Below are 24,740 nucleotides of genomic sequence, written 5' to 3'. Positions count from 1 at the left end.
TGACTTAGATAGCCCGCCTGTCTCTTCCTTAATTTCCAGCTCTGCCACACCAAGTGCCTATTGCACATTTCAAACTGGATGCCCCATAGACATCTCAAATCCAACATCCCTCAAGCCCACTGCTACTTCAGTTTTCCCTATTTCCGTCAAAGGCACCACCATTTTTTGCAGGTCATAGCTTTGTAACTTTAGTGTTACTCTTGATTTCTCTCCTTCACCCTACATATTCAATCAGTTGTCAAAGTTTTGCATTTCTACCTCTACCACCTCGAACTCTTATCTCCAGTTATCTGGCTCTCACTTTAGTTCAGGTTCTCATCACTGCTAGCACAGATTACTGCACCTGTCTCCTAATTAGTCTCCCTGCTTTATACCACCCCCACCCACTCCCTATCCCAGTCCACCCTCCACTATCTGGTGAACATGATTTTCCTTAAGTATAGGACTGATCATCTCACCCTTCTACTCAATACACTCCTATGGTCACTTATTGTCTCTAGGAAAAAATATAAACCCTTCCGTTTTAAAGAACCAGCTCAAAAGGTCCTAACCTATAGACTCCATCTACATTATCTCTACAGAATCCATATACGTGATTTCTCATCTCCAAGCCTTTGGACTGGGTGTTCCTCATGCCTAAAATGCACTCCCTTCTCCTCTGCACTATAATTTCTCTCATCTCAAAATGTAGTTCAAGCACCATCTTCTATGCTACTCATCTCAACTTCTAGTGCCTTCCCTTTCAAACTAGTTTGTATTTAACTATATACTTTTTTGTATTTATTCAATTTACATGTATGCTGCATATTTTAACATGCATATCTGTTGTCTCCTCATTAGAATTCAAGTTATTGAGAACAGGGAATTTCAGTCTTTGCATTTGTATCCCCAGAACTGAGTATAGGCACATAGTAGGCATTTATTAAATGTCTTCTTGTTGGAGTTTCTAGTATTTCTTCCTGTTTTCTACTTAACTATTTGTATATAAGATGCCTCCAAAGTCTTAGTACTTAAAACTGCATTAAGACTTTGGGGACAACCTGTATATTTGCATTTATTCACTTTCTAATACATATAAATACAAATGCATATTCAAGTATAAATGCAAGTTTACATGTATATGTGCAAGTATAAAAGTATATACACAAGTGTTTATATAGAGCATATGTGTATATATGTGCGAATGTGAACGTACACACGCACATACGTATATACACACATTTGCGTGTCCATATATCTGTGGGTAGCTGGATAGCACAGTGGATAGAAGGGCCGGGCCTGGAGTACCAGAAGACTCATCTTCCTGAGTTCAAATCCTGCCTCAGACACCTACTAGTTGTGTGACCCTGGGCAAGTCACTTAACCTGTTTGCCTTATCCTTAAAACAAGCTGAAGAAAGAAATGGCAAGAACTCCTCAAATAGGGTCACGAACGAGTCAGACATAACTGAAACGACTGAACAAAAATGCACGTGCGTGTACGTGTGTGAGAGAGAGACCTCACGCCGGGGTTTGGTGGGCACGCGGCAGGCACTCTTTAACGCATCTTGGTGGCCTCGGCTACCCCTGCACGGCGCTGCTCAGGGCGCGCTTCCAATGAATGAGATTGCTGCCAAGGCCCCGATAATGGGGAGACCCCTGCGCCCCCTCCGACCAGCTGGGCAGTGTCAGGGCCCAAGATCTCCTTCCGAAGACTCCTGGGATAAGGAACCTCCAGGAGTCCAGGCTCTACCAACACAGCTCCGCATAGCGCTCTGGGAGGCTGCCGGCTCTCGGGCGTCCTAGCCCAACAAGGGCACGGGACTCTTGCAGGGATTGGTTGAAGCAGGTGATTATTTCTCCTAAGCCAAGCCTTCCGGCCACGTGCCTGCGGCCCAAGCCCATCAAAAGCCCGGACAAATGAGCCCGAGGTGGGCGGGACAGTGGCTTCCGGGAGCCGCAGGGTCCTGTGCGCGAAGGGCGCCTGCGCTGTAGGCTGTTCCTGTCCGACGTCCCTCCCCCGCCTAGGCAGCGGCGCCGGAGCTACAGCAGCGGCCATGGCCACGGCGGGGTTGTGGAGGATTTGCTCTCGGCGGTTGCTCGGAGCGGCACGGAGGGTGCCGGCCGCGGGCCGTCTCCGCTGGCGCTCCAGCACGACCGGAGCCGTGGTCGCCCCGCCGGCGGTGGAGAAACGGCCCCGGGCAGCGGAGGTCGCCTGGCAAGAAGACCCAGAAACAGAAGATGTCAACCTCTATGAGAAGGTGAGGGGGCGGGGCTAGGGAGCCGGAAGAGGCCGAGGGGGCGGTACTTACCCTTTCCACCTCCCCCTAGGCCTTGCCGGTGGCCGCTGTCCTATCTGTCCAACGGCGGAAGTCCCTCCTCCTCCAGGGGCTCTAATTTCTTAAAATACAAGAACCGGTCTCGTCAATTGATGCAAGAATTCAAAAAACAACTTTTACGATTTTCCTACCCTATACCACCACGTCTCTCTGTGCAAATGTGCTTTTTAAATCCATATAATTTCAAGCAGATGCTATCTTGCTTTCCAATAAAAATGTTGGTGCTGTCTCTATTTTCTTTGCCTTACGGTTAAAAACCGTGTGCCCTGCGGCGGCTGTCGCAGCTGGATCCTTAGAGAAGGGTGGGGGCTTTCTAACTGTCCGCCCTCCCAACGCAGAACCCGGACTCCCACGGCTTTGACGAAGACCCCTTCATAGACGAATGGAACATGAGGGTCGTGTTCTTCCTCGGCCTCTCGGTGGCCGTGGTCCTAGGCTCCACCTTTGTGGCCTACCTCCCTGACTACAAGTGAGTATGGAGGGGGCTGGGGGCAGGGGGAGTCCGCGCCAGCTGCCAGCCCCGCGCCCCCGGCCCCCAGCCCCGCGCCCCCGGCCGCCTTCCCCGCGCCCCCGGCCCCCAGCCCCGCGCCCCCGGCCCCACGCCCCCGTGCCCTCGGCCGCCAGCCCCGCGCCCCCGGCCCCCAGCCCGGCGCCCCCGGCCGCCAGCCCCGCGCCCCTGGCCGCCTCTGACGGGGCTGGTGATGAGCATGGCTTCTGCCTGGGGAGGCCGGCGCTGGTACAAGCGGCCCTCACCCTCCTCCTCCTCCCTGTCCTCTTCCACAGGATGAAGGAGTGGGCCCGGAGAGAGGCCGAGCGACAGGTGAAGCTGAGGGAGGCCCAGGGCCTGCCCCTTATGACCTCCAACTATTTTGACCCCAGCAAGATTATTTTGCCAGATGATGAAGAGTAAAGGAAACCCGGCTGTGAATAAAGTGATTCTAATTCTGTTGGTACATGTGTATTGAATGTTGGAAGGGGATAGGAGAATCGCTGTCCTTCCTCTCCTACTTGCTCTGTCCCTGTTCATTTAACGTTGTAGAGGCTCCTTTTCTCATCTCTAAAATTAGGCTAGATGGCTTCTGAAAGTCACTTCTGTTTCTGAGATCTAAGGTTTATTTTTTTTCTTATCTTTGTTTTTTAACTAGACCTGTGATTTCATTAAGCATATAGGAAGCTTCCAGTCAGGTGCTTCTACTTATACACATTGGCACCTTCCCTGCAACTTATTGCCTTAAATTAAATGTTATGTATTTTTTTAATATCAAGCATTAATTATTTTTCCCCCATCTTCTCCCTACCCACTGGAAAAGAAGAACCCTTGTAACAAATATGTGGTAGTCAAGCAAAATAAATTCCCATAGTGGCCATGTCAAAAAATGTATCTCTGCACATGTAGTCCACCTCTGTGAGGAGATGGATAGCATTTCATCATCATTTCATTGATCAAAGAGGGGCATCTAGAGATTAAGAGACTTGCCCAAGACCCTGTAGCTAGTATGTGGCAGAAACAGGATTTGCCTCCTGAGTCCTCAGACTGCTCTGCCATCTATCTTCAAGATCCATTCATTCCCTGTCATCTGTGATGGTGTCATCCTCCTGGGAAATAATTGCAGCAATGGAGGAATGGAATTCAGAGAGGAAGGCCACACTTGTGCCTTCTGATAGCAGCAAGAGATAATGGGAGAATCACAGGAGTTCAGAGATGTTCCCCCATCCTCAAATTCTGTTATAGCGGGTACTGTAACAATACAGAGAAAGCTGAATTTATTAAGCTCAGGGATGTAGGCTTTGATGAAATTCCTTGATTCACAGAATCTCAGAATTGGAAGGAACATTAAAGTTTAAGCAGTCCAACTCCTGCAAAGTCCTCAACAGGTTATCTTGAATTACAGTGTAAGATTACTTGAGAAGTGTAAGAGAAACCTAGCCAGCAAGCCTTCTATTTGAAACCTGGCTTTAGGAGTGCCCATTTTTGTTCAAAGTTCCAAGTTTAAGTAGACATGCTGATTGGGGGACAAGTGGGGGGGGGGGGGGAGACACCATAGGTGTGACATAGGTCCTATGGCATGGTTGATATGACTACATAGTTAAGAAAATAAATATCTGTGCAAGCAAAGATACCGAAGGGTTATGTTGTCCACAAGTAAAGATGGCTAAAAGATGAAATACAGTACGTGATCCAGCTAAATACTTCTTTTAAGATATTTTCTCAACAGTATGAGCCATCTAAATAAAAGGCATATATCATAGTAGTGTGAAGGGAAATACGATTTTATAATAATTGATATATGTCATGAATACATCAATAGATTATTCAGAATTGCCTCTCTCATGAGTCAGACTTCTAATGCAAGTGATAAATCAAACCTTTGACAATGCTCATGATCACTGGCATCCTTGTGTCTGTATATGTGAAATGAAGCGAATTAAAGACTGTAGACCCTGTTCCTGTTAACAGAACTCTGGTCCTGTGACCCAGCAAGGACTGGAGTAATGTTGCTCCCACAGGACTCCAGAATTGTTGTACTGTCTTCCATTTGTGAGTTTGTCGTGGGAAACTACTCAAGCTTGGGGAAAACCTTGTTTGTAGTCCACCTTCCCCTCTCCCTTCTGTCTTCCCTTCAGCAAAGTGGAATCCTGATTAGGAGAATTTCCTATTTGCAAATCTGTTCCTCATAATGAAACAGCTACCTGTTTACTGGCACTGTCTCTGGCCTGCTGTTTCTCAGGTTAGAGACTGGCTCAGTAAAATTCCATTAGCAGTAGAATCAAGATGAGAGTTCAAATCTACCTCTTAACAGTTTGGCCATATATCATTGGGCAAGTCACTTAACCTCTCAAGGCCCCAGGCAGGTCTCAAGACTACAAGTTTCAAAACTGTTTCCTCACCTGGAATTGTGCCTAATTAAAACATGTCTGGACAAAACCAAAAAAGAATGGCTAGAGCAGAGGATGGTGGAAATACAATAAAAGGATAATTTTAAAAAATATAAATGCCTTAGATATACATTAGTACTTCTCCTTGACAAAATTTCATCTTCATCAATCATTACTTACCCTGACTGATTTTTCTTTCCAGGACCAAGGGGATATCAGTTTTCATTCATCCTGAACCTTTTCTTAGGGTTAGAAACTTTCCAGGGCATTCCCTGTTCCCAGTGGCTCTCTGATGCGACATCAGAGAAACTAATTTGTAAAGCTATGTTTAAAATAATGCTAGAAACTCAAAGTGTAGGGGAAAAGGAAGAAAACCCTTGTGACCCAATAGGGTTGGAAAGACCAAAAAGGGATCAAGAAAAAAGTTAGTGTGTAAGAACTTTTAGAGTTGACTTTTGGAACTGTGGATGGACCTAGAAGAGATGTGACAAAAGGTGTTCATTTACAGAGTGGTAGCTACAGAATCTGTGGACAAGCACTGTATCACAATATTGCCTATAGCAGCATATGAGCAGAATCCAGATGGGTGGTATTCTGAGGAGGGCAGAGTAAAAAGCTGATGGTTATTGGGACAATATACATACATATACAAAAATGGAAAGTAAAAACAACTTTTTTAAAAGAGAAATATGAATCTAAGGCTACATATCCCCTTTCCTTTATAACTTGCTGATTTCTTCCTCTTCATAGTGAATGACAGTTCTGAAACTGCTAAGACTATTCCCTCCAGTTAATCACAAAGCTGGACTTGAAATTGATGAACCTATTGTCTCTCCAAAAACTGGGTTTGCCTAACCACTCCAGCCTCTCCTTGTCACCGGAAGCTAGAATGTTGTAATGTAGGGCAAGTCCAAATCTTAAAAGTATCTCCCTAATAAAATATGAGTGACCAGGCCTCATAGCTATAGAGATGGATATTTTGTTTTGTTTTAGATATTTAACATCTGTTTGTTTCTTTGCAGTTATCCCTTTCTGCCTTATTTTCATTGACCTAAGGTGGGGAGAGTAAAAAGAGCCTATCAGGGTGGCATCATAATTTGGGTGATCTTAAGTCACTTAAAGGACAGCTAGATAGAGCACTGGGCCTGGAGTCAAGACTCCTCCTCTTGAGTTTAAATCTGGCCTCAGACATTTACTAGCTATGTGACCCTGGGCAAGTCACTTTAGCCTTGTTTGCCTCCATTTCCTTATCTGTAAAATGAGCTGGAGAAGAAAATGGCAAAGCACTCTAATATCTTTGCCAAGAAAACCCCAAATGAAGTTAGGAAGAGTTGGATGCAACTGAAAAACGACTGAACAAAAAAAAAAAATCACTTAATATCTGGATCTTAGTTTCTTCACAAATAGAATGAGTCATCATCACCACCACCACCACCACCACCACCATCATCATCATCACTACCATTTATACAGAGCTTTAAGATTTGCAAAGTGCTTTGCCTATTTTACCTTACCTCTAGGGTCCCTTTTAGCTTGGAAATCTAGGATAGTCTCACGGACAAGAGACCTCATCTTTCACATTGGAGAGAACTCAAACCACGACTCCCCACAGGTAGGTAATTAGCATGAGCTTTTGGAAGTACCAGTTAATGTCTATATTTGTGTAAGGGCCCAAAGTTACCAAGGTACAGGCCTAGAGACGGGGCATGTTGTGAAAGGGTCAGAGGAAGCCCTGGAGTTTCAGTTACCTTTTTATGCAGTGTGCTGACTTGCTACCTGGGGGACCCAGGCGACCTAGGCCGGCAGATGTGGGCAGCACGGGCCAGAACTCAGTGCTCGACTCCGGACATCTTATCGACTTTCACGTAAAGCTAGTACACAATTGTGTTTGTCCTTCGTTCTGGAAGAGGACTACAGAACACAATGTGAGATGTCGGTCCGTTACCTGGTTTCCGCTAAACTGCTCTCCAGTTTTTCCAACAGTTTTTGTGAAATAGTGAGCCACTGTCCCAAAAGTTTGGAGCGTTGGGTTTATCAAACACTAGATTACGAGGGTCGTTTTTTACTGCATAAAGCCTGGGGCCAAAGTGGTTCGCGGGAGGGGAAGAGATTAAAAAAACAAAACCTACAACTCCCAGAAGGCTCCTTTCAGGAAATACACTTGCTCCACTACCGCCTTCGGGAAGGAGGCCCGGAAGACTACGGTTCCCATGATGCTCCGCGCGCCCCACGACGGCGTAGAGCTTCGAGGGCCACGTCTTTCTGTCGCGGCCGCGCTGCTCAAGGATGGTCTCGGCGGAAGCTGAGCAGATGGGGGTCGGAGGTGGTACCTTCCAGCCGTATTTGGACTCTCTGCGCCAGGAGCTGCAGCAAAGAGACCCGACGATGCTTTCCGTGCTGGTGGCGGTGCTCGTCGTTCTGGTGACCCTGGGTGAGAGGCGGCCGAGATGGGGGGAGGGGCACGCGTTGGGATGCTTGCGGGGCTCGAGGGAGCCTGCTGGGGATCTGTAGGGGGCTGCCTGGTTATGAGAACCCCCGAATTCCTCTCGGTGGGCCCCGCATCCACGTGGTACCTTCCTGTCGTCCGTCATTTCCCGAGTAGCCCAGGAACTCGCCCTTTTTCTGGCCCCCCTACACCTTCTGCTCCAAGATAAGGGGTCCCCTGGGTAGGTCCCCTGCCTTCACTCAGCACTTTTCATCCTTCACGGTCCCGCTGCCCCCTCCCACCCCGGGCCGCGAGGTGTCCGTGATGTCACCCATCTGGATGGTCCCTCCCCTGAAGCAGATCTCTGTCCCTCCAGTGCCGGGGCTGGACACTCAGCAGGAGCTCGGCACAACAGCCTGGGGGGCTTTCGCAGCCTCCCCTGACCCCAAGGGGGTGCCAGCGGACTCTTCTTCGGGGTTGTACCCTGGCCATTTCCATTGGCTGTATTTCCGTCCTGCGGTCCTTGCCCCCTGTTATCTGAAGATCCTTGTCTGTTACCTGTTGAAGCCTGTTCCCACCCACTGCAGGCCCCCCATTGCCTTCCTGACCCCCCCTGCTGCGGGGCCCCCCAGTGCCCTCTTGCTCCCCCTGCTGTGGGCCCCCCCATTGCCCTGCTGCGGGGCACCCCAGTGCCCTCCTGCCCATACCCGCTGCGGACCCCACCTTGCCCTGCGGCCCCCCCATCGCCCTCCTGCACCCACCTGCTGTGGGCCCCCCCATTGCCCTGCTGCGGGGCCCCCCCATTGCCCTCCTGTCGCCCCCTGCTGTGGCCCCCCCCCCCAGTGCCCTCCTGTCCGCACCCACTGCGGACCCCCCCAGTGCCCTCCTGTCCCCGCCTGCTGCGGGTCCCCCCAATACCCTCCTGCCCCCACCCGTTGTGGGCCCCCCCCCCATTGCCTGATATTCTTTTATCAGTTCTTAAGAGATTGTTCTGTATAATGACCTGCTGCAAACTGGTCAGAATAGTATGATATGGTTTTACAGATTTTTAAATAGTGACTTTTGTTTCTGAAAGAAATGTGGTGGCGCTAACGGGGGCCTCGGAGTTTCCTGGAGACAGTCTGGCCCCTTCCCTCCTGCCTCTGCCCGTGGGGAGTGTGTACATAGTGACTGTACATAGTAGGAGTGGGCCAGGGTGCCAAGAGATGCGAGCACTGAACAGAGGGGCTTGGTTGATTATACAGGTGACAGGGAGCTGTTGGAGTGCTCAGTGCCGGGGGCAGACACTGATCATGTCGCTTTGACAGCCCTGTGCAGGACGGATTGAAGTGGGGATAAACTTGGGGCAGGGACCCCATTTAGTGGGCTATTTATATAGTCCAGCAAGAGGTCCGAGAGTGAGAGGAAGAGCCCTGAGGCTGGAGATGTTATGGAGGGAGGGGCAGGGGAGTTTTGTGCCTGAGTGACCCAAGGGTGGTTGTGTCCTTGACTGTAACAGGGAATTTGGAAAGGGTGTGTATTTGAGGGGGAGGGATAGTGAATTCTGTTTTGGACTTGTGGAGTTCGAGTTGTCTTCAGGACATTTAGTTTGAAATGTCCAGATGCAACAGGAACTCTGCACTGAATTTAGAGCAGGATAGATTGGTTTAGGAATCATGCTAGGGCTAATATTTGATCCTGTGGAAGCTGATGAGATAACCAAGTCAGGGAGCATTGAGAGAAAAGGGCCAGAGATGGAGCCTAGGGGGCCATCCGCAGTGAGTGGGTGTGACATGAAAATGCCCAGACTCAGGACCAGAATTTAAGACTGTCCCAAAGAACCAGGCATTTCGTTTTGTCAGTTGACATACCCAGTTCTTTTTAGGAATTGTTTCATTCTGGTTTCACAATAGACGTAGTTGATCAAGATACCTTTATTATATATTACCCCATTGCTTCAAAAAATTTTTCTGCTTGGTGTTCGTTAATAATAGTAATTTATATATCAATAAATAATTAGTACTAGTATTTATATAGTGCTATATTTGCAAATGCTTTACAGATTTTGACTCATTTGGTCCTTACAACCATCCTGTGGGGTAGGTACTATCGTTATCTCTGTTTTATCTGTGAGGAAACTGAGGTACAGAGAAGTTAAGCAACTTGCCCAGGGTCGCACAGCTTATGACCGTCTGAAACAGGATTCAAACTCAGGTTTTTCTCACTGGAAGGCCCCACTGAGCTGCCTAGTATAGTGAAATGTACTGCCGATAAGGTGTAAGAAGACTTGTTCTAGTCCTGGCTGGTTTTTCAGTAAAATGAGACATTTGGACCAGGGGATCGCTAAGGTATTTTCTGTCACTGAAATTGGGTGATTCTGTCATCTTAACTATTTTCTCTTTGCTTTCACAGTATGCTGGAAACTCATTCGGAGCAAAAGGAGCAGTCGAAGGGCTGTACTTCTGGTTGGACTTTGTGACTCTGGGAAGACGCTTCTTTTTGTCAGGGTAAATGCTTTTACTGTCATGTAATAGAGTTGTGGGACAAATGTGAGAGATGTGCAGTACTCCTCTGAGTCATTGGTTGCTTTGTGGAAATTTGTAAATTAATTTGTAAATTATGATAAATCTGTAGATATTTGTGGAAGAAAGGAATCTTGGAAAGCATGTAAGCTGCCAGCTTACTTCAATTTTCATGTGATTATCACAACTGATTGAAAGGTTTTTAACTTATTATACATTAGAAAATATGCTTAGCACTTCCCTTTGCTCCTTTCACCCAATTACTGAAAATGCAGGGACCGTTAAAGAGGCAGAAGCAGCAGAAATATTGTAGTAACAGTGTTTGAAAGCTATGAGAACAGCATAGTGAGAATTGGTAAGGCTATTCTTTGAAATGAGCTACTTCATTGTTAATCTTACAGAATTAGGGTAAAATCTTTCCTTTTCCTTTTCCTTTGCTTTTGAAAGTAGAAATCACTAAAAAATAGTGAAAAATTGAAAAATCAATAAATTCAAGTCATTAATACTAATTTCTTTTGAAATATAATTTTGTTTCTCATGTGAATTGGAAGCTTTGTGTCAAGTTGTTTTGAGGGTATAGAAATCAAAAAAATGTCTTATTCTGAGTGGCCCCTAGCAGGGTTGATAATTTGAAAAGAAGAATAATTTTGATACTTTATTTTTTGCATTAGTCACTTTGTTGGACTTAGCCTCTTGGAGGGCCAAAAGAATTTCATGCTTAGGTAGCCTGAGAATTAATTTAATTTTATCTCCTGTCTTGTTTTACAGCTGTTAACAGGACTTTACAGAAATACCCAAACATCTATTACTGATAGCTCTGCTGTGTACCGAGTTAACAATGACAGGGTAAGAATTCATCAGTCTAGAATACCCATACTGGAAGTCCTCCTCTTACAAATGGGTTTCAGTTATCAGTCAGTTGTTTATAACTTAGAATACATTTTTCTGTAAAAACTATTTTAAAGAGTGGTTAGCTTCCCAACCTGACTCACCGAACCAATTTTATTCATTCAAAAGCCATACTTCATTTTAAAAGCCAAGCTTCATTTGAAAATACAAGAATATTTTATTCTTGCTTTTTGTGTTTATTTCATACTCATTTCTAGGAGTGGGAGACCTCCTTTTCAGCTCGAACCCTCCTTTATGACATTGAAAACAATTAAGCAAGAACATCCCCTGCCAGGACCACATCTTACAGCATCTATGACATTCTGCCCTATCAGTCCATCTCTTTGCCCTCTCAGTTTCTCAGATTTGTTGATTGTGACCTTTTTGTGTACCCTGTTGTAGTCACTCTCTATGTTGTTCTTTTGGGTTTGTTGACTTTGCTGTGCATCAGTTCATAAAAATCTTCCATGTTTTACTGAATTCCTTATATTTTTACTGCAGGATGATATTCCATTGCATTCACTTACTGTCATTTTTCAGTCAGTCTCCAGTTGCTGGGCACCCAGTTTTGTTTTGTTTTCCCTACTTTTTTGATATTGCAGAAAGTGCTGCTTGAATATTTTGGACTATATTGGGCCTTTGTTTCTGTCTTTGACTTCCTCTGTGAATGCCTAATAATGAGTGCACTGCTGGAAAAGGGATGGACTGTTTGGTCACTTTTCTCTAACAATTCCAAATTGATATACAAAGTTGTGGGATCCATGCTGTTAGTACACGCAGTGGAATATTATTTAGTGATTAATTTTGTTAGTATCTTGAATGTATTTTTTGCATATCTTTGTAGTTTAGGTCTGAAAATCAACTGGTTTTTTTTCCGCCTTTTTTGTTAATCTTTGTGAGTACTGCAGTATGGACTAGTTTTCTCAAGTGGAATGCCATTACCTGTCCTCCCTTCCACCCTATACCACCTGCCTCCCCAGTCCAGATCTTTCCATCTTGCCAGACCTATGTAAAGCCTTTCTTGACCTAGTCCTTACTGATCTCTCTTCTGAACTCCTCCAGCACTTACACTAAGCAGTTGGCACTTGATTATTTTCTTTTACATGATATATTTATTCTTGTCTCTCCTGAACTAGATCGTGAACTTCTTGAGGAGAGAACATGATCTTTTAAAATTGTGCTTGGGGCCTACTACAGTATTGACCTGATACTTACCTGCTGATTGATTCCACACATTTTTTTTGGTCTTTTGCCCACATATTATAAGTACCTAAAATAACAGTACTAATTTATGAAAATAAGTTATTTCTAAAATAGCATATTGGTAACCTGTCCTGACTCAGTTTTTAGTAAATAAATTTATTCTTTTCTGAATATGAAATTCCCATAATAATGTCTTTGTTGAGGTATTAATTTTATTATTGTTGTCAATTTCTAGGGTAATAGTTTGACTTTGATTGATCTCCCTGGTCATGAGAGTTTGAGGCTTCAATTCCTAGAGCGGTTTAAGGCGTCAGCCAGGTAAGTAATAGAGACATAATATTGATACTTCTGTAGAAAGTACACACATTGACACTACTTACGTGATTTTCATTGAATGCTTTCCTGATGGTTCGGTGTTTAGTATTTGTTATTTAAATGTTTCCATGAAAATATGTCAATGAAGGTCAAATTTTTTAAAAAATCTTGAAGTAGAATCTAAGAACTGGGAAAGATTTCAGGAGCTTTTCAAATCCAGTGCTGTCTCCAAGTTGTTATACAGCTAAATCATTCAGTACTGATATCTGAACTATGCCTCAGAAAGATAGAAAAAAAAACTCATATGTTCAAAATTATCATATCTTTTATTGGAGTGGCCAGGACCTGGAAACTGAGGGAATATTCATTTATGTGGGGATTTGTTTTACTTGACTGTGCATATTTATTACAAGAGTTTTTTTCTTCTTTTTTCTAATGAGCAGGAGGCAGGAGAGTAGACAGAAGGAGATAGAATAGATTTTTGTTAATTGAAAAAATTAAATTAAAAAACTGGTACCTTGAGCATAGGAGAAAAAAATGTCATGATTTGAGTAATACGTTCTAATATTAATGACCCTTTAGAAATCCTATTCTAAAATTCTGTTGCTTCATTTTAAAAACCTTTGAAAACTCTTATCTAGAATCCATGGCAAAAATAAAGAAGTGAAATTATAAATTGAAGTCGGTTAGTAATTACACATTTATTAGGCACCTACTATGTGTCAGGCACTGTGCTAAGCTCTGGGGATACAAAAAAGAATCAAAAGACAGTCCCTGCCCTCAAGGAGTTCACACTTTAATGGGGAAAGTTATTGGGTTTTATTTCCCTCCTCTGTGAAAATGTCCAGGTGTCTGTTCTATTGCTACTACCTCTTGAAACACTGCATAGTGAGGGAAAGTGGCATTGGAACGGCAGTGAGCAGAGTGAGGGGGTCTGTGTTGTCAGATATGGCTAGTGTGTTTATTTCCCTCAAGTGTGTTTCAAGGGGAATCTACGGCAAGGAGTAAGGGGATGGCTGTTGCAGGATCGTTAACAATTCAGTGTGTTTTAAGAACTGTTGTTCTGTGAGGAAGGCAGTCACAGCTAAAAGCTGTTTCCCCAGCGTGTTACTGTTATTGTTTAAACAGAGCCGGGTTTATTTTACAAGCTAGAAGGTAGTTAGAGTTGGAAAATAGGCAAACCGTTAACAAGCTCCCTGGATTTAATTCATTCACTATGCATCTTACTCTGGGTAAAATATTACAGAAACCAATTGACTAATTCTCATTCTCAGGAAGAAATGAAGCATAAGTCATTTCAGTGAAGGAAGCTTGGTAGTGCAAGCTCCTCATTTTACAGAAGAAGACTCCTCTCAATTCTTTCTAAGAAATATCGTTTACATTTTTATTGCTGTCTTTTGTTTTTATATTAGTTTCATTTCTATAAATATCCCTTTTTTCTTCCTTACCCAGAGAACTATCCCTTATAACAAAGAGTAAAGTAGGAGGAAAAAAAACATTCATCAAAGCTACCTCAGACACCCCTATAACCCAACAGCATATACAATATTCCACACCCCTAATTCCCCACCTTGGCACAGAAAGGGGCTGAGGTCTCTGTCACCCTCTCCCAGGGCTAAGCACCATCATTTTCATTGCACAGTGGTTGGCTCCTTTTTGTTGTTCTTTCCTCTGATGTTGTAATTCTTGTGTTTTGCATCAGTTCATAGAAGTCCTCCTGTGCTTTTCTGTACCTTTAAAAGAAAAGTCTTTTCCAAATCCAGTACTCTTTCCCATCCACATTGCCATAAACATTTCTTTAGCTGGCATCCATCAATCTTACATTAAGCCCAGTTGCTCTGCCTTTTCCTGAGCAGATCTGGTGCTGCCTCCCTTCGGCACTGTGCTCACATATCTCCCTCTGCCTGTGATGCAGTCTCCTATATTTACCAATGGAAATTTTCCATTCTTCAAAGCCCATTTTTCAAAAGCTGCTACCTCTTCTACAAAGCTTTTCCTGATTACCCCAACCAGAAATGATTTCTCCTTTCTCTGAACTCCAGGAACATCTAATTGCGGTGCCATTTATAGGGTTCCTACCTTATTTCTTTTGCTGTTGAATGTGTCTTAAATCCCCTTATAAAGTTACCCAAGGAGATATCATCTCTCACATGGCACATCACATACATAGTACTCTGGAAAGGAAATTAAAACCAGACTTGGAGTCAGAGGATCCAAGTTAGAATCCCACCTCATCTACTTACTTCCTGTGTGACTTTGGGCAAGTCATTCACCTCTCTGCACCTCTATTTTCTCATCTTCAAAATGAAGAGGTTATCCAAAACATGTTCTCTGGGTCCTTTCCAGCTCTAAGTCTGTGATTCTGTGATTGTGTGGTAGGCAGTGGTAAACATTTGAAAGTGTGAACAGAAGAAGGACCTTGATCCAAGAGGTACTTTGGAAAACTGATTCCTGTGGTTTGTGCAGGACAGACCTGGGAGAAAGGGAGCTGAGACTGAAGGCAGGAAGATTACTGTAATAGTCCTGGGAAAGTACTGAAGGCGTGAACAAGGATTATGACAGTGTAAATGGAAAGGAAAGGGTGAGTGTCAATTGATTTGTGAAGGAAGAATTGATAGGACTTGGACATCGAAGGGAGGCAGGGGGAGGACTAAAAGATTGAGTTTTTGAACTTGGATAACTTAGAGCATATTGATTTTATTAAAAGAAATGCACAAGGCTCATAGGTCCTGCCCATTCTTCTTTTCATTAATTAAAAGTATGAACTCTTGCGTTCTTTTTTTTAATCTTAAAAAAATTTTTTTCAATGAAAAAGAATTTATTTTCTTTCTACATCTTTCTTCTCCCTCAAAAGAAGAAAAACAAAACTCTTGGAACAAATATGCACATTCAGGTGGAACTTACACACTGGCCATGAGCTTATGTATTCTTTAGGAGAACATATCAGAAAGTCCATTCTTAAGTGGGCATCAGAATTTAATTTTAGATATGTTGAATTTGAGGACTCTGTAGGATATCTGAGTAGGGAGTGAGCATTGAGGGTTGAGGTAAAGATAATTTGGTGTTATTTGTACAAAGATGATCATGAGAGAATGAGAGCTCTGAGCAAAATAGGATCAGGATAGAGAATAGGTCTGAGGCCTGAGCATTGGGGAAAGCTTGTACTTAGGGACATTAGGAAGAGGGGCCATCCAGGATCATGAGAAATGTTTGCCAGTGAAGTAGAAGGTCAGTCAGCAGGATGCATGGTATGAAGCCAAGAAGAGAGGTGTGCTCTGAAAAAGCCATTTCATTTGGTTTCTCCCCCTTAAGAGAATGCCATCCACTTTCTTCTCCTTGTTTCTTAGCCATGTCCCATGAGGGCCCAGGCCAATATCATATATTTTATTTTCTCTCAGCTTCTAGCACCTGGAAGGGTTGGGAGGGGGGAGGCCTTCAGCTACTGTTTACTGAATTTTCCTTAATAAATTCACGGCTTGGTGATGAGACAGACGGTTCAGATGAAGTGAAGAGTAGCGGCGTCTGGTTTTCCATCTTGACTTTGAGTGAAATATTAGCCTTTTAAGATATTCCTTATCTTATTTCAATCTCTGCTCAATTTTTTTTTTTTGCTTAAAAAAGGAGAGGATGATGTGAATGACTTATACTGGGGGCATTCATTTTGGATGTTTAACACTCATGAAGTTATTATTTAAATGAAAGAGGGTATGAAATCATCTATAAGACTTAAGTTGGGTAGAGAAAACTTCCTGTGTAACCTCTCATACTGTGCTTTCATATTTACCTGTGGATTACAGGAGTCTCAATGACTGAAAAAGGATGATTGTGGAGTAGAACCTGCAGATTCTCTGATGGAAGTGCTGAGCCTGATTCTGATCTTTGTTCCCCTGCAGTGTTGCCTTGTTTTACTGGTTCATGCCTGGAACGCTGACCTAAAAGAATCACCGATGATCTAGTTCAGAACTCATAGTTCATTGTGACAGTTCACTCTGTTTTGTTTTTTCATTTTATTCAGAGCAATTGTGTTTGTTGTGGATAGCGCAACATTCCAGCGGGAAGTGAAAGATGTAGCTGAATTTCTGTATCAGGTCCTTATTGACAGCATGGTATTGAAGAATGCGCCATCCTTATTGATAGCCTGCAATAAGCAAGGTAATTGTCATGTTGGTAAGATCAACTCATCCCATCTTCAGATGTCATACCCTATTGACATAACCATTCTCATTCTTTAACATTTTTATACATTTTGACAATGTATCCTGAATGGTGCAATAGCCTATCAAACTTAGTGATTAGGAGGAGCATTTAATAATGACATTAGAAGAAATAGAAACTGAATAACTGTTAATTCAGGAATTTTGAGCCCTGATTTTTGCTCCATGACTATCTCATTTTATGATGTTGCTCTGCCTCAAATGGTCTTATTAGCATCTTTTAAAGACTAAGAAAGGAAAATGCCTGTAGATCATTTCTGTTTTAATAAGGTACTTCCAAGTTGCTAAATTATTTTCACTTTAAAATTGTGCCCCCCTTGTCTAGCATAGTAATTTGACTTAAAACTACTTGTGGATAAAGATATGGTTGGTCTGTGGTAGATAAGTGAAGAAGATAAAGGTTATCCTTTTTTAAAAGAAAAAAAACCTGTAAAAACTGTTCAAACATGAAAGTTCCTTTGATTAGGAAGTCTTATTACTAATATCATTCCTGGTTTAAACCAATGATAAATCTTCATCTTTCTAGATCTCACAATGGCAAAATCTGCCAAGTTAATTCAGCAGCAACTGGAAAAAGAACTGTGAGTATGAATCTTAGGCTTTTGAATATAACCATGTCATTAAAAAAATTGGGTGTCTGAAATTATGAGGACTTTTAGATCATTGAGTTATACATACGTGTGTGTGTGTGTGTGTATATAGTGTGTGTGTGTCCATGTGTATTTACACACATATCTATACATCTATCTATATACACATACATATATACATATATACACATGTATCTGTGTGTATATAAATAAAGGTAGCTTTAAGGTTTACATAGTGCTTTTTCCAAAACAATCCATTGAAGAGGTAGCACATTGTTATCCTCATTTTACAGATAGAGAAATTGAGGCATAGAAAAGGAAGTTGACTTTGCCATTGTTTCTCAGCTAGTTGCTTAGATATCAGAACCTCTGCCTGTATTGATGGAGGGAATTTGCTGATTTAAAATGCTGTGTAATATATAGCCATAGGATTGAACGTTTTGATCTGATTAAAAATAGTTATGGAAATTTTAAGCAACTGTCGAGTATGCATGGGGATGAAACTACCAATTGAATCACTGTTAGCAGTAGAGAGGTGTGATTTTTAAAAATTTTAAAGCATTAGAAACTTTTCCCCAAAATAAAGAAATTTTTGGAAAGATAGAAAAATATGCTGTACTCTTTAGAACCCTTAACAGATCTGAAACCATCATTTGGGACACAAAATAGTTTGTGCATAATTCTTTGCTTATTAAATTATATTTAATATATTAAATTTAGGTATTATTTATTCATTATAAGTAACTGTGACCATGAGAAAGTCACTTAATCCCTTTGCCCAAGGCAGCTCTCATTGTAACTATAAATTAATAAATGAGTTGCTGATCCACATTGTGAGAGCATGTTTCCAAACCAGGAGCTCCACACACATGAAATCAAAGACCTAATTTTAAAAAAATATTGTTACTACTCCCTATACCAACATAGATTACATTCTTTCTAAGACTGATCATCTTCAAGAATTGCTATAGGTGAAAAATTCATCAGCCTGCAGCCAACCTACATTTACTAGTTATGTGACTATGGACCAGGAATTGAACAGAGATCTTGGATTCCAAATTCACTCTACCTTACTGCCTCCAGTCTTGAAACCCAGTTTAACTTTTATTTATATAAATTAGTGTGAAACTTGATTCTGAAAATAAAGCAGTTCCTTTACTGAGCAGTTATTTACTTCTTTTTAGGATTGCAGGGGGTAGCCTTTCTCACTGACTTAGATTGTATTAGTGCATGAATTCCTATGAAGCACTGTGAACCAAAGAAGTCATTACCAGGTACCCAACTTTCTAGTGCTGAAATTGTACTTACCTAGGTTGGACTTTGAGGAAAGGAGCAGCATATCTGTGGACCTCTACTTAAAGCCTTAATCACCCCAAGTTGCAGTCCATTGGAATACCCTTCAGGAACACAAGATCTCTTCTGGATCACAGTGACGCATCAGAGTAGGACTTTAGTTGAAGATTAGAGATTTAATTGATTAAATGAACAATCTATATGTCCAACTGTAATTAGCTATGTAGAGAAATCTGCAAAATTTATTAGTCTGAAGATGTTTTTACCAATTTGCAAATATTACAACATTTTCTGGGCTACCTCCTGGTACTGGCATTCATAGGTTGAGTTCCGTAGAGGGTAGCTACTACCATCATGTTCAGGGTGCATTGTGAGTCCCACTCCTAAAACTCTGTCTCCTGATTGCCTTTCTACCACATCCCATCCCCAGTGTGCTTCAGTCTATGATCGTTTCTCTTCCTCGCTGCCCAAAGTCATACTTGAAGCTGTTTCCCACCCACACACCCCCAATTTTGTCAGTGGCTCTCTCTGGCTCTCTGCTACTACTGATGAGTGGCAGATGCCGTAGCCTATGCGAACAGGGAGTACAGATAAACCCTCTCCCTTCCCCCTGCATCCTCTACCAAGAGGACGGTGGTTATACTCTACACAGCTGCTTTAATGTCCTCTTGGGCTGTCAGGCTTAGTCACCAAGAGCATGGCCAATTTTTGGCCAATTTGTCCATGATCAGTTGCTTTTCTGATTCTACCAAGGACTTTACTTTCATACCTTGTAGATAGATAACAAGGTATAGATACATTTCTGCACTTAGTTTGACATATCAACACTGTAACTTCTGTTATCTTCACCTTATTTTGTGTGATTACATTGTCTAGAGTGAGGTGGGAAAAGGACCCAATTCTCTCCCCCCAATCCTCACTACCTTTCCCCTCAACACCAAATAAAATTTTCCTTAACCTTTGTTAAACTTCGTGACAGTGATGCCTTAGTACATAAGAGGACTGCCTGTGCTGTAAACTTTGCATTCCTTCTCTTTAAACCAAATTTTTTTTACCATATTTCTGTCTTACTGCTTTTAGTCTCTAAGATGGAGATTCTGTCCTATTTTACTTGGGTTTTTAAGGGAAACACTTTCAAGAATGGCTACAGAAATAATTAATTGGGTGCTACTACACCCATCAGACTTAACCTCCAGAGGCCAAGTCCTAGGATAGTTAATCCATTCAGTTTTGGAACTCCTGCTCTGGGGCTGATGTGTCTTCATGGATGAGTGAATGAGAGCAAACTCACATAGACAGCCCCAGACCAACCTCTTCTTTACAAGCCCATCTAGTCAGAGTTTCAATCTATCTTCTTGCCAACTGCCTTGCCCCCTGCATCCAGTTACACCCTCTCCTCCACCCACAGAAACACACACTGTTACTCTGGCAATCATCATCAAACCAAGGGCTCATCATCACATGATTGCTCTGTGGCGTCATTCACAGTCCCTGTGACTTCTGAGAGCAAAATATTCTTCCCTGGCCACTACTCTCCTCTACATGTTGCTTCCTCCAGTTTTCATTTAAATCCTTGAGAGAGGGCACTGTCTTGTTTTTGTATTTGTGTCCCCAGCATTTAGACTGGTCTTGCTGCCACCAGACTCTCCCTGTACTAGGCCATCCTCCATTCAGCTGTCAAAGTGATCTTCCTAAAGGCCATGTCAGACCATGTCACCTCTATACTCAGGAAACTTCAGTAACTCTCAGTCACCTCCAACATCAGATATAAAATACTGTGGTGTTTAAAACTCTTCATAACCTGTTTCTTCTCCCCATCTTTTCAGTCTTCTTATACCTTATACCAGGGGTGGGAAACCTGTGACCTTGAGGCCACATTTGGTCCTCTAGGTCCTCAAATGAGCCCCTTTAACTGAACCCAAACTTCACAAAACAAATCCTGTTAATAAAAGGATTTATTCTGTAAAATTTGGACTCAGACAGAAGGCCACATCCAGGGACCTAGAGGACCACACATGGCCTCAAGGCTGCAGGTTTCCCTGCCTTATATCATCTCCTTCTTCTCATCCCCAGTCCTAGTGTGCTCTGCAATCCAGTTTCACTGGCTATCCCCATGCCTGGAATGCTCTCCCTCTTCATCTTTGCCTCCTGGCTTTCTTTAAGACCCTACTAAAATCCTCCCTTCTATAGGAAGCCTTTTGCAATCTCCCTGAATTCTTGTGCCTTCCTTCTGACTTTTCAGTTTATCCACTTTATAGCTTGTTTGTGCATAGTTGTTTGCATGTTGTCTTCCCCATTAGATAGTGAGGTCCTTGAGGGCAAGGACTATCTCTTGCCTTTCTTTATAAGCCCAGTGCTTATCCACAGTATCCATAGGGCCTAGCATACAACAGGTGCTGAATAAATGTTTGTTGACTGACCAGTTGGCACATAGTGTTAATAAATACTTTCATTCATTCATTGATGAAGGTTTTTTGTAGACCTTGTTCAGTGTTCCAGTACTTTAATTGAAAGCAAATCACGTTGGAAAAAAAAAGTGACAAGCTTTATGTCTCCAACTTCAGAGGAACAATTTGGAGTAATACTTATCCATAGCCAGTAGATGGCACTAAGATGCTTTAAATTGGGACTTTCCTAATAATCTAATTAAAAATAATGATTGAAGAGATAATGAAAATGAAGAATTTTAGCATCATAGAAGTAGAGTTAAAAGGAACCTCAGTGTTTCTCTGGTGTTAGCCAGAGTAAGTGTAAAAAATATATTCATAATATTTTAAGAAAACTGTTCTAAAATTCTAATCTTTGTGAAAGAAAAAGGTTACTAAAGAAGGGATGTTCTTTAGAATACCTAATGGCAAGGGCAGGACTAGGGCTGCAAATGTAGACAAGTAATTACACCTTTTTGTGCCTCAGTTTCTCCATTTGTAAAGTGGGGCAGTAACCACCCTTATTACTTCACAGTGTTGTGGTAAGGTGAGAGAGAGGTGTGAAAATTCTAGGGGGTAAAAGGCAAATACAGTAATAACATGTAATGAATTCTTCTTAAGATTTGCATCTGTATCCTAGTTCAATATTAGGAAAAGCAGTTAAATTATAGTTGACAAAATTATACTTTTGTTAAAAACAGTTTTAAAGTGAAATTTCATCATAGTATAATGTATACAAAGTGTAAGTGCTGTGAGAGACTTCTGAAATATTCTAGTTTTCTAAGGATTTTCAGTACCTGCAGAAATTTGGACTATGGACCCCTTCCTGCCTTTTCTAATTTACGTCTTTTCTTGGTCTGACAGTAATACCTTACGAGTTACGCGCACCGCTGCCCCCAGCACACTGGAGAGCTCAGGAACTGTTGTCACTCAGCTTGGAAAGAAGGGCAAAGAATTTGAATTCTCTCAATTGCCGATGAAGGTGGAATTTGTGGAGTGTAGTGCCAAGGGAGCTCTGGGGGATGATGGCTCTGCTGACATCCAGGACTTTGAGAAGTGGCTGGCTCGGGTGGCCTGAAGAGCAGAGCTGGGGCAGAACTGAAGACTTCTGCCATTGGCAACATGTGCATAGGGGTGGGTTAGCAGTGAGTTGATAAGGGGTGAAAAATATAATTGGAAATGCTTTCTTACTGTGGAAAGAAATTATTGTGAGGATATTAAGGGTAAGTGTACTGTAACCAGCTTGGGGTTTTTAAAAAGCCTTCCAGCTTCTTTTTTTAGATAATTCAGCTTTTCTTTATTGTTCCATTGTGAAGTACAATGGTTTTCATTTCTGTCTTGGATCCGTAACAGTGAGTGTAAAGTTTATCTTATCCTCAGGAAAGATAAAGGACTTTGCTATCTCCAGCAGACTCTAAGTAGAGAAGTTCATTACCATAAGCATTTTTGTTTCAAAAAGAGTGTTCATCCTTCCTGATTTGGGGTTTTCTGGTGGTTTTTAAGTAGTCTCAACTATATATGCTCATGGTCCCCAGTGTTTCATGGCTTAAGACAGTATGATTCTTGGACTAGCCAAATTCATGGTGACAGAACATCTCGGAGCCTCTTTCGTGGGATACTTGATTATGATATGTCCTCCTCTGCCCCCTTAATTTTATGAAACTAAGTGATGAACAAATAGCAGAAAGATCTCTGCAAACTCAGCAGTGTTAAAGAATATCTCTTTTTGTAATGAAATTCCTGGCTTCTTAAATTTGTGAGTTTTATAAGTAATACATTTTTGGTAAAGTCTTTTTGATTCCTCTATTATATTTGTTAGGTTTCACGGCAACAGATTGCCCCCTGCCCCTGCCACATAAATGCCTTGAGTCTCAAAAGGTACTGAGTGAGACTGTGCCATCCTTACAACCCCATCAGCACTACTGGAAAAACGCCTCAGTACATACGCCATACTTGTGGGTCAGTGGTACCATCTTTGCATATGAAAGATCACCATTATTTTTAGGAAGGAATGAAATCTGAAATTGGCAAGAACTTTTCTAATGTCTCATGTCAGGACTCTGTTATGAAAGCCTCTCTACTGTTAGTATTTAGTCTTATGGACTACCTTTGCTAGCAGAAGTGGTAGCTTAGGGAAACAGAAATATGAGGAAAAGTGAAAAGAAATTTAATGTGACCATATATGCCTTTATAGTTTCCTTGTTTAATGTTTGTGTGTGTGTCACAAATTAAAAAGCCACTGTTACCTAGCATGGAGCCTTGAACAGAGGATGTGCTCAGTACATATTTAAGCAGTGACTTCAACCTGTTAAATGGCCTGTTTTCTCAGTCTATTTTCCTTCTCCCCAAATTTCCCATTTAATTTCATTTTGTTGGTTGATTTATTTATTTTCTTAAATTATGTGTTAAGCCAGTATTTCACCCCATTAGCAAAAGCAATAGAATGTCACAACAAAGACGGTTTAAAGCAGGCAAGAGAAACTTGTTTTTATTTATAACACAAACTAATTTACAGTGAGGAGAGAGAAAATCTACAGTGAGTATATACTGCCATTAGGAATGTATCATTTGGGGGACTTTATCTACAAAGATGTTGAAAGCATTTTATAAATAGTAGCAAAAAAAACTTCATATTTTTTTCAGTGGAGGAAGCAAACTATATTAATTGAATGAGTTACAGAATTATCTCCATAGGATTGAACAGTCAGACTTTTAGTATGCTGTTAAAATATGTTGTATCTTTGACTTACCTGTTTGGGAACAGCCTGTGGCTGTGGTGTTTGGTCCTTGGGACCCTTGAAATAATTTTTCATAAAGTAAAAGCAAAGAATTCAAATGTTTCTTTGGTGTTTCAATTTTTGTGTGACTGAAATACAAATGTCGTTTTTATTTTTGTGCACTTTAGAGCCTTCAATTAAAATGTTTCTCACCAGTGGGATGCAGGTTTCTTACACCATTGACTGACCCTTCCCCCTGCATAAAAAAGCATCCCTTGAGTATACAGAGGATCTATTTATGGGCACTGTGCAGATCCACTTCTATGTTGTTCATGATACAGGGAATAGATACTGAGGAGATGCCCACTGCTCTTAGACCTTGTAAGCTCTGTCTGTTTCTAGAATGGAAGGTTCCAGCTGATCCAGAAGACATTTGGCAAACTGCAAATCATTTGGTACTATGGACCTCATCCTTTAGCTCCTCTTCAAACTTCTTGTCAAAGGGTTCCTATGACTTTCTGCCTTTCCCATTAACCCTTTTGCTAAGGATCTAACAATCTGTTGGCTATTTTCATTAGCCAGACAGACCAACAATTTCTATGACTGTAGTGATGCCCACTCGTTAGTGAGTGGGAGAAATTCCTGGGGTCTGTGATTTAGTTTCATAGCCGTTGAACTCTATGTAAATTCTTTTTAGATAATCATGGGGCTCAAAATCTCACACATCTCACCCACTATAATTTTGTTACTGACACATGAGTGACTTGTGCCCTTTTGTTTCACTTTACATAATTTGGTTTAAGCAGTAATATGCTTTCCATAGAACTCAAGGTCAGTCAGTACAGAGTGGTAAGGGCTAAATTGTTTTTGTGAAGGTTATGTGCACAGTACCTAGTAATCTTCAGAACAGGAAATGCTGCACTTTCCCCAATGTTCCCAACCATGGTTGTCAGCACTCAATTTTGGGTAACATG

At 42.0% G+C, this 24,740-nt stretch overlaps 2 protein-coding genes across 2 annotated transcripts in view; both read left to right on the top strand.

Moving 5' to 3' along the window:
- LOC140506439 (lactotransferrin-like) overlaps positions 1 to 23,889 on the top strand; it is an 83,788-nt gene extending 59,899 nt beyond the window's left edge. The window contains 8 exon segments of the mRNA XM_072613618.1: positions 7,384 to 7,412; positions 7,415 to 7,625; positions 10,011 to 10,105; positions 10,889 to 10,966; positions 12,447 to 12,529; positions 16,542 to 16,678; positions 17,267 to 17,321; positions 21,914 to 23,889. Coding sequence (XP_072469719.1) covers positions 7,384 to 7,412; positions 7,415 to 7,625; positions 10,011 to 10,105; positions 10,889 to 10,966; positions 12,447 to 12,529; positions 16,542 to 16,678; positions 17,267 to 17,321; positions 21,914 to 22,127 — 902 coding nt within the window. The 3' untranslated portion in view covers positions 22,128 to 23,889.
- Positions 1,048 to 3,270, top strand: NDUFB11 (NADH:ubiquinone oxidoreductase subunit B11). The gene is made up of 3 exons (XM_072613616.1): positions 1,048 to 2,239; positions 2,656 to 2,786; positions 3,101 to 3,270. The coding sequence occupies exons 1-3, from the start codon at positions 2,036 to 2,038 to the stop codon at positions 3,225 to 3,227; spliced, it is 462 nt and encodes a 153-aa protein (XP_072469717.1). The 5' UTR covers positions 1,048 to 2,035; the 3' UTR covers positions 3,228 to 3,270.
- Positions 23,890 to 24,740: the final 851 nt, after the last annotated feature.

Source organism: Notamacropus eugenii, chromosome 5, assembly GCF_028372415.1.
Source record: "Notamacropus eugenii isolate mMacEug1 chromosome 5, mMacEug1.pri_v2, whole genome shotgun sequence".
Taxonomy (NCBI): Eukaryota; Metazoa; Chordata; class Mammalia; order Diprotodontia; family Macropodidae; genus Notamacropus; species Notamacropus eugenii.
The sequence above is the reverse complement of the archived record's forward strand: the minus strand, read 5'-3'. Positions and strand labels throughout refer to the sequence as shown.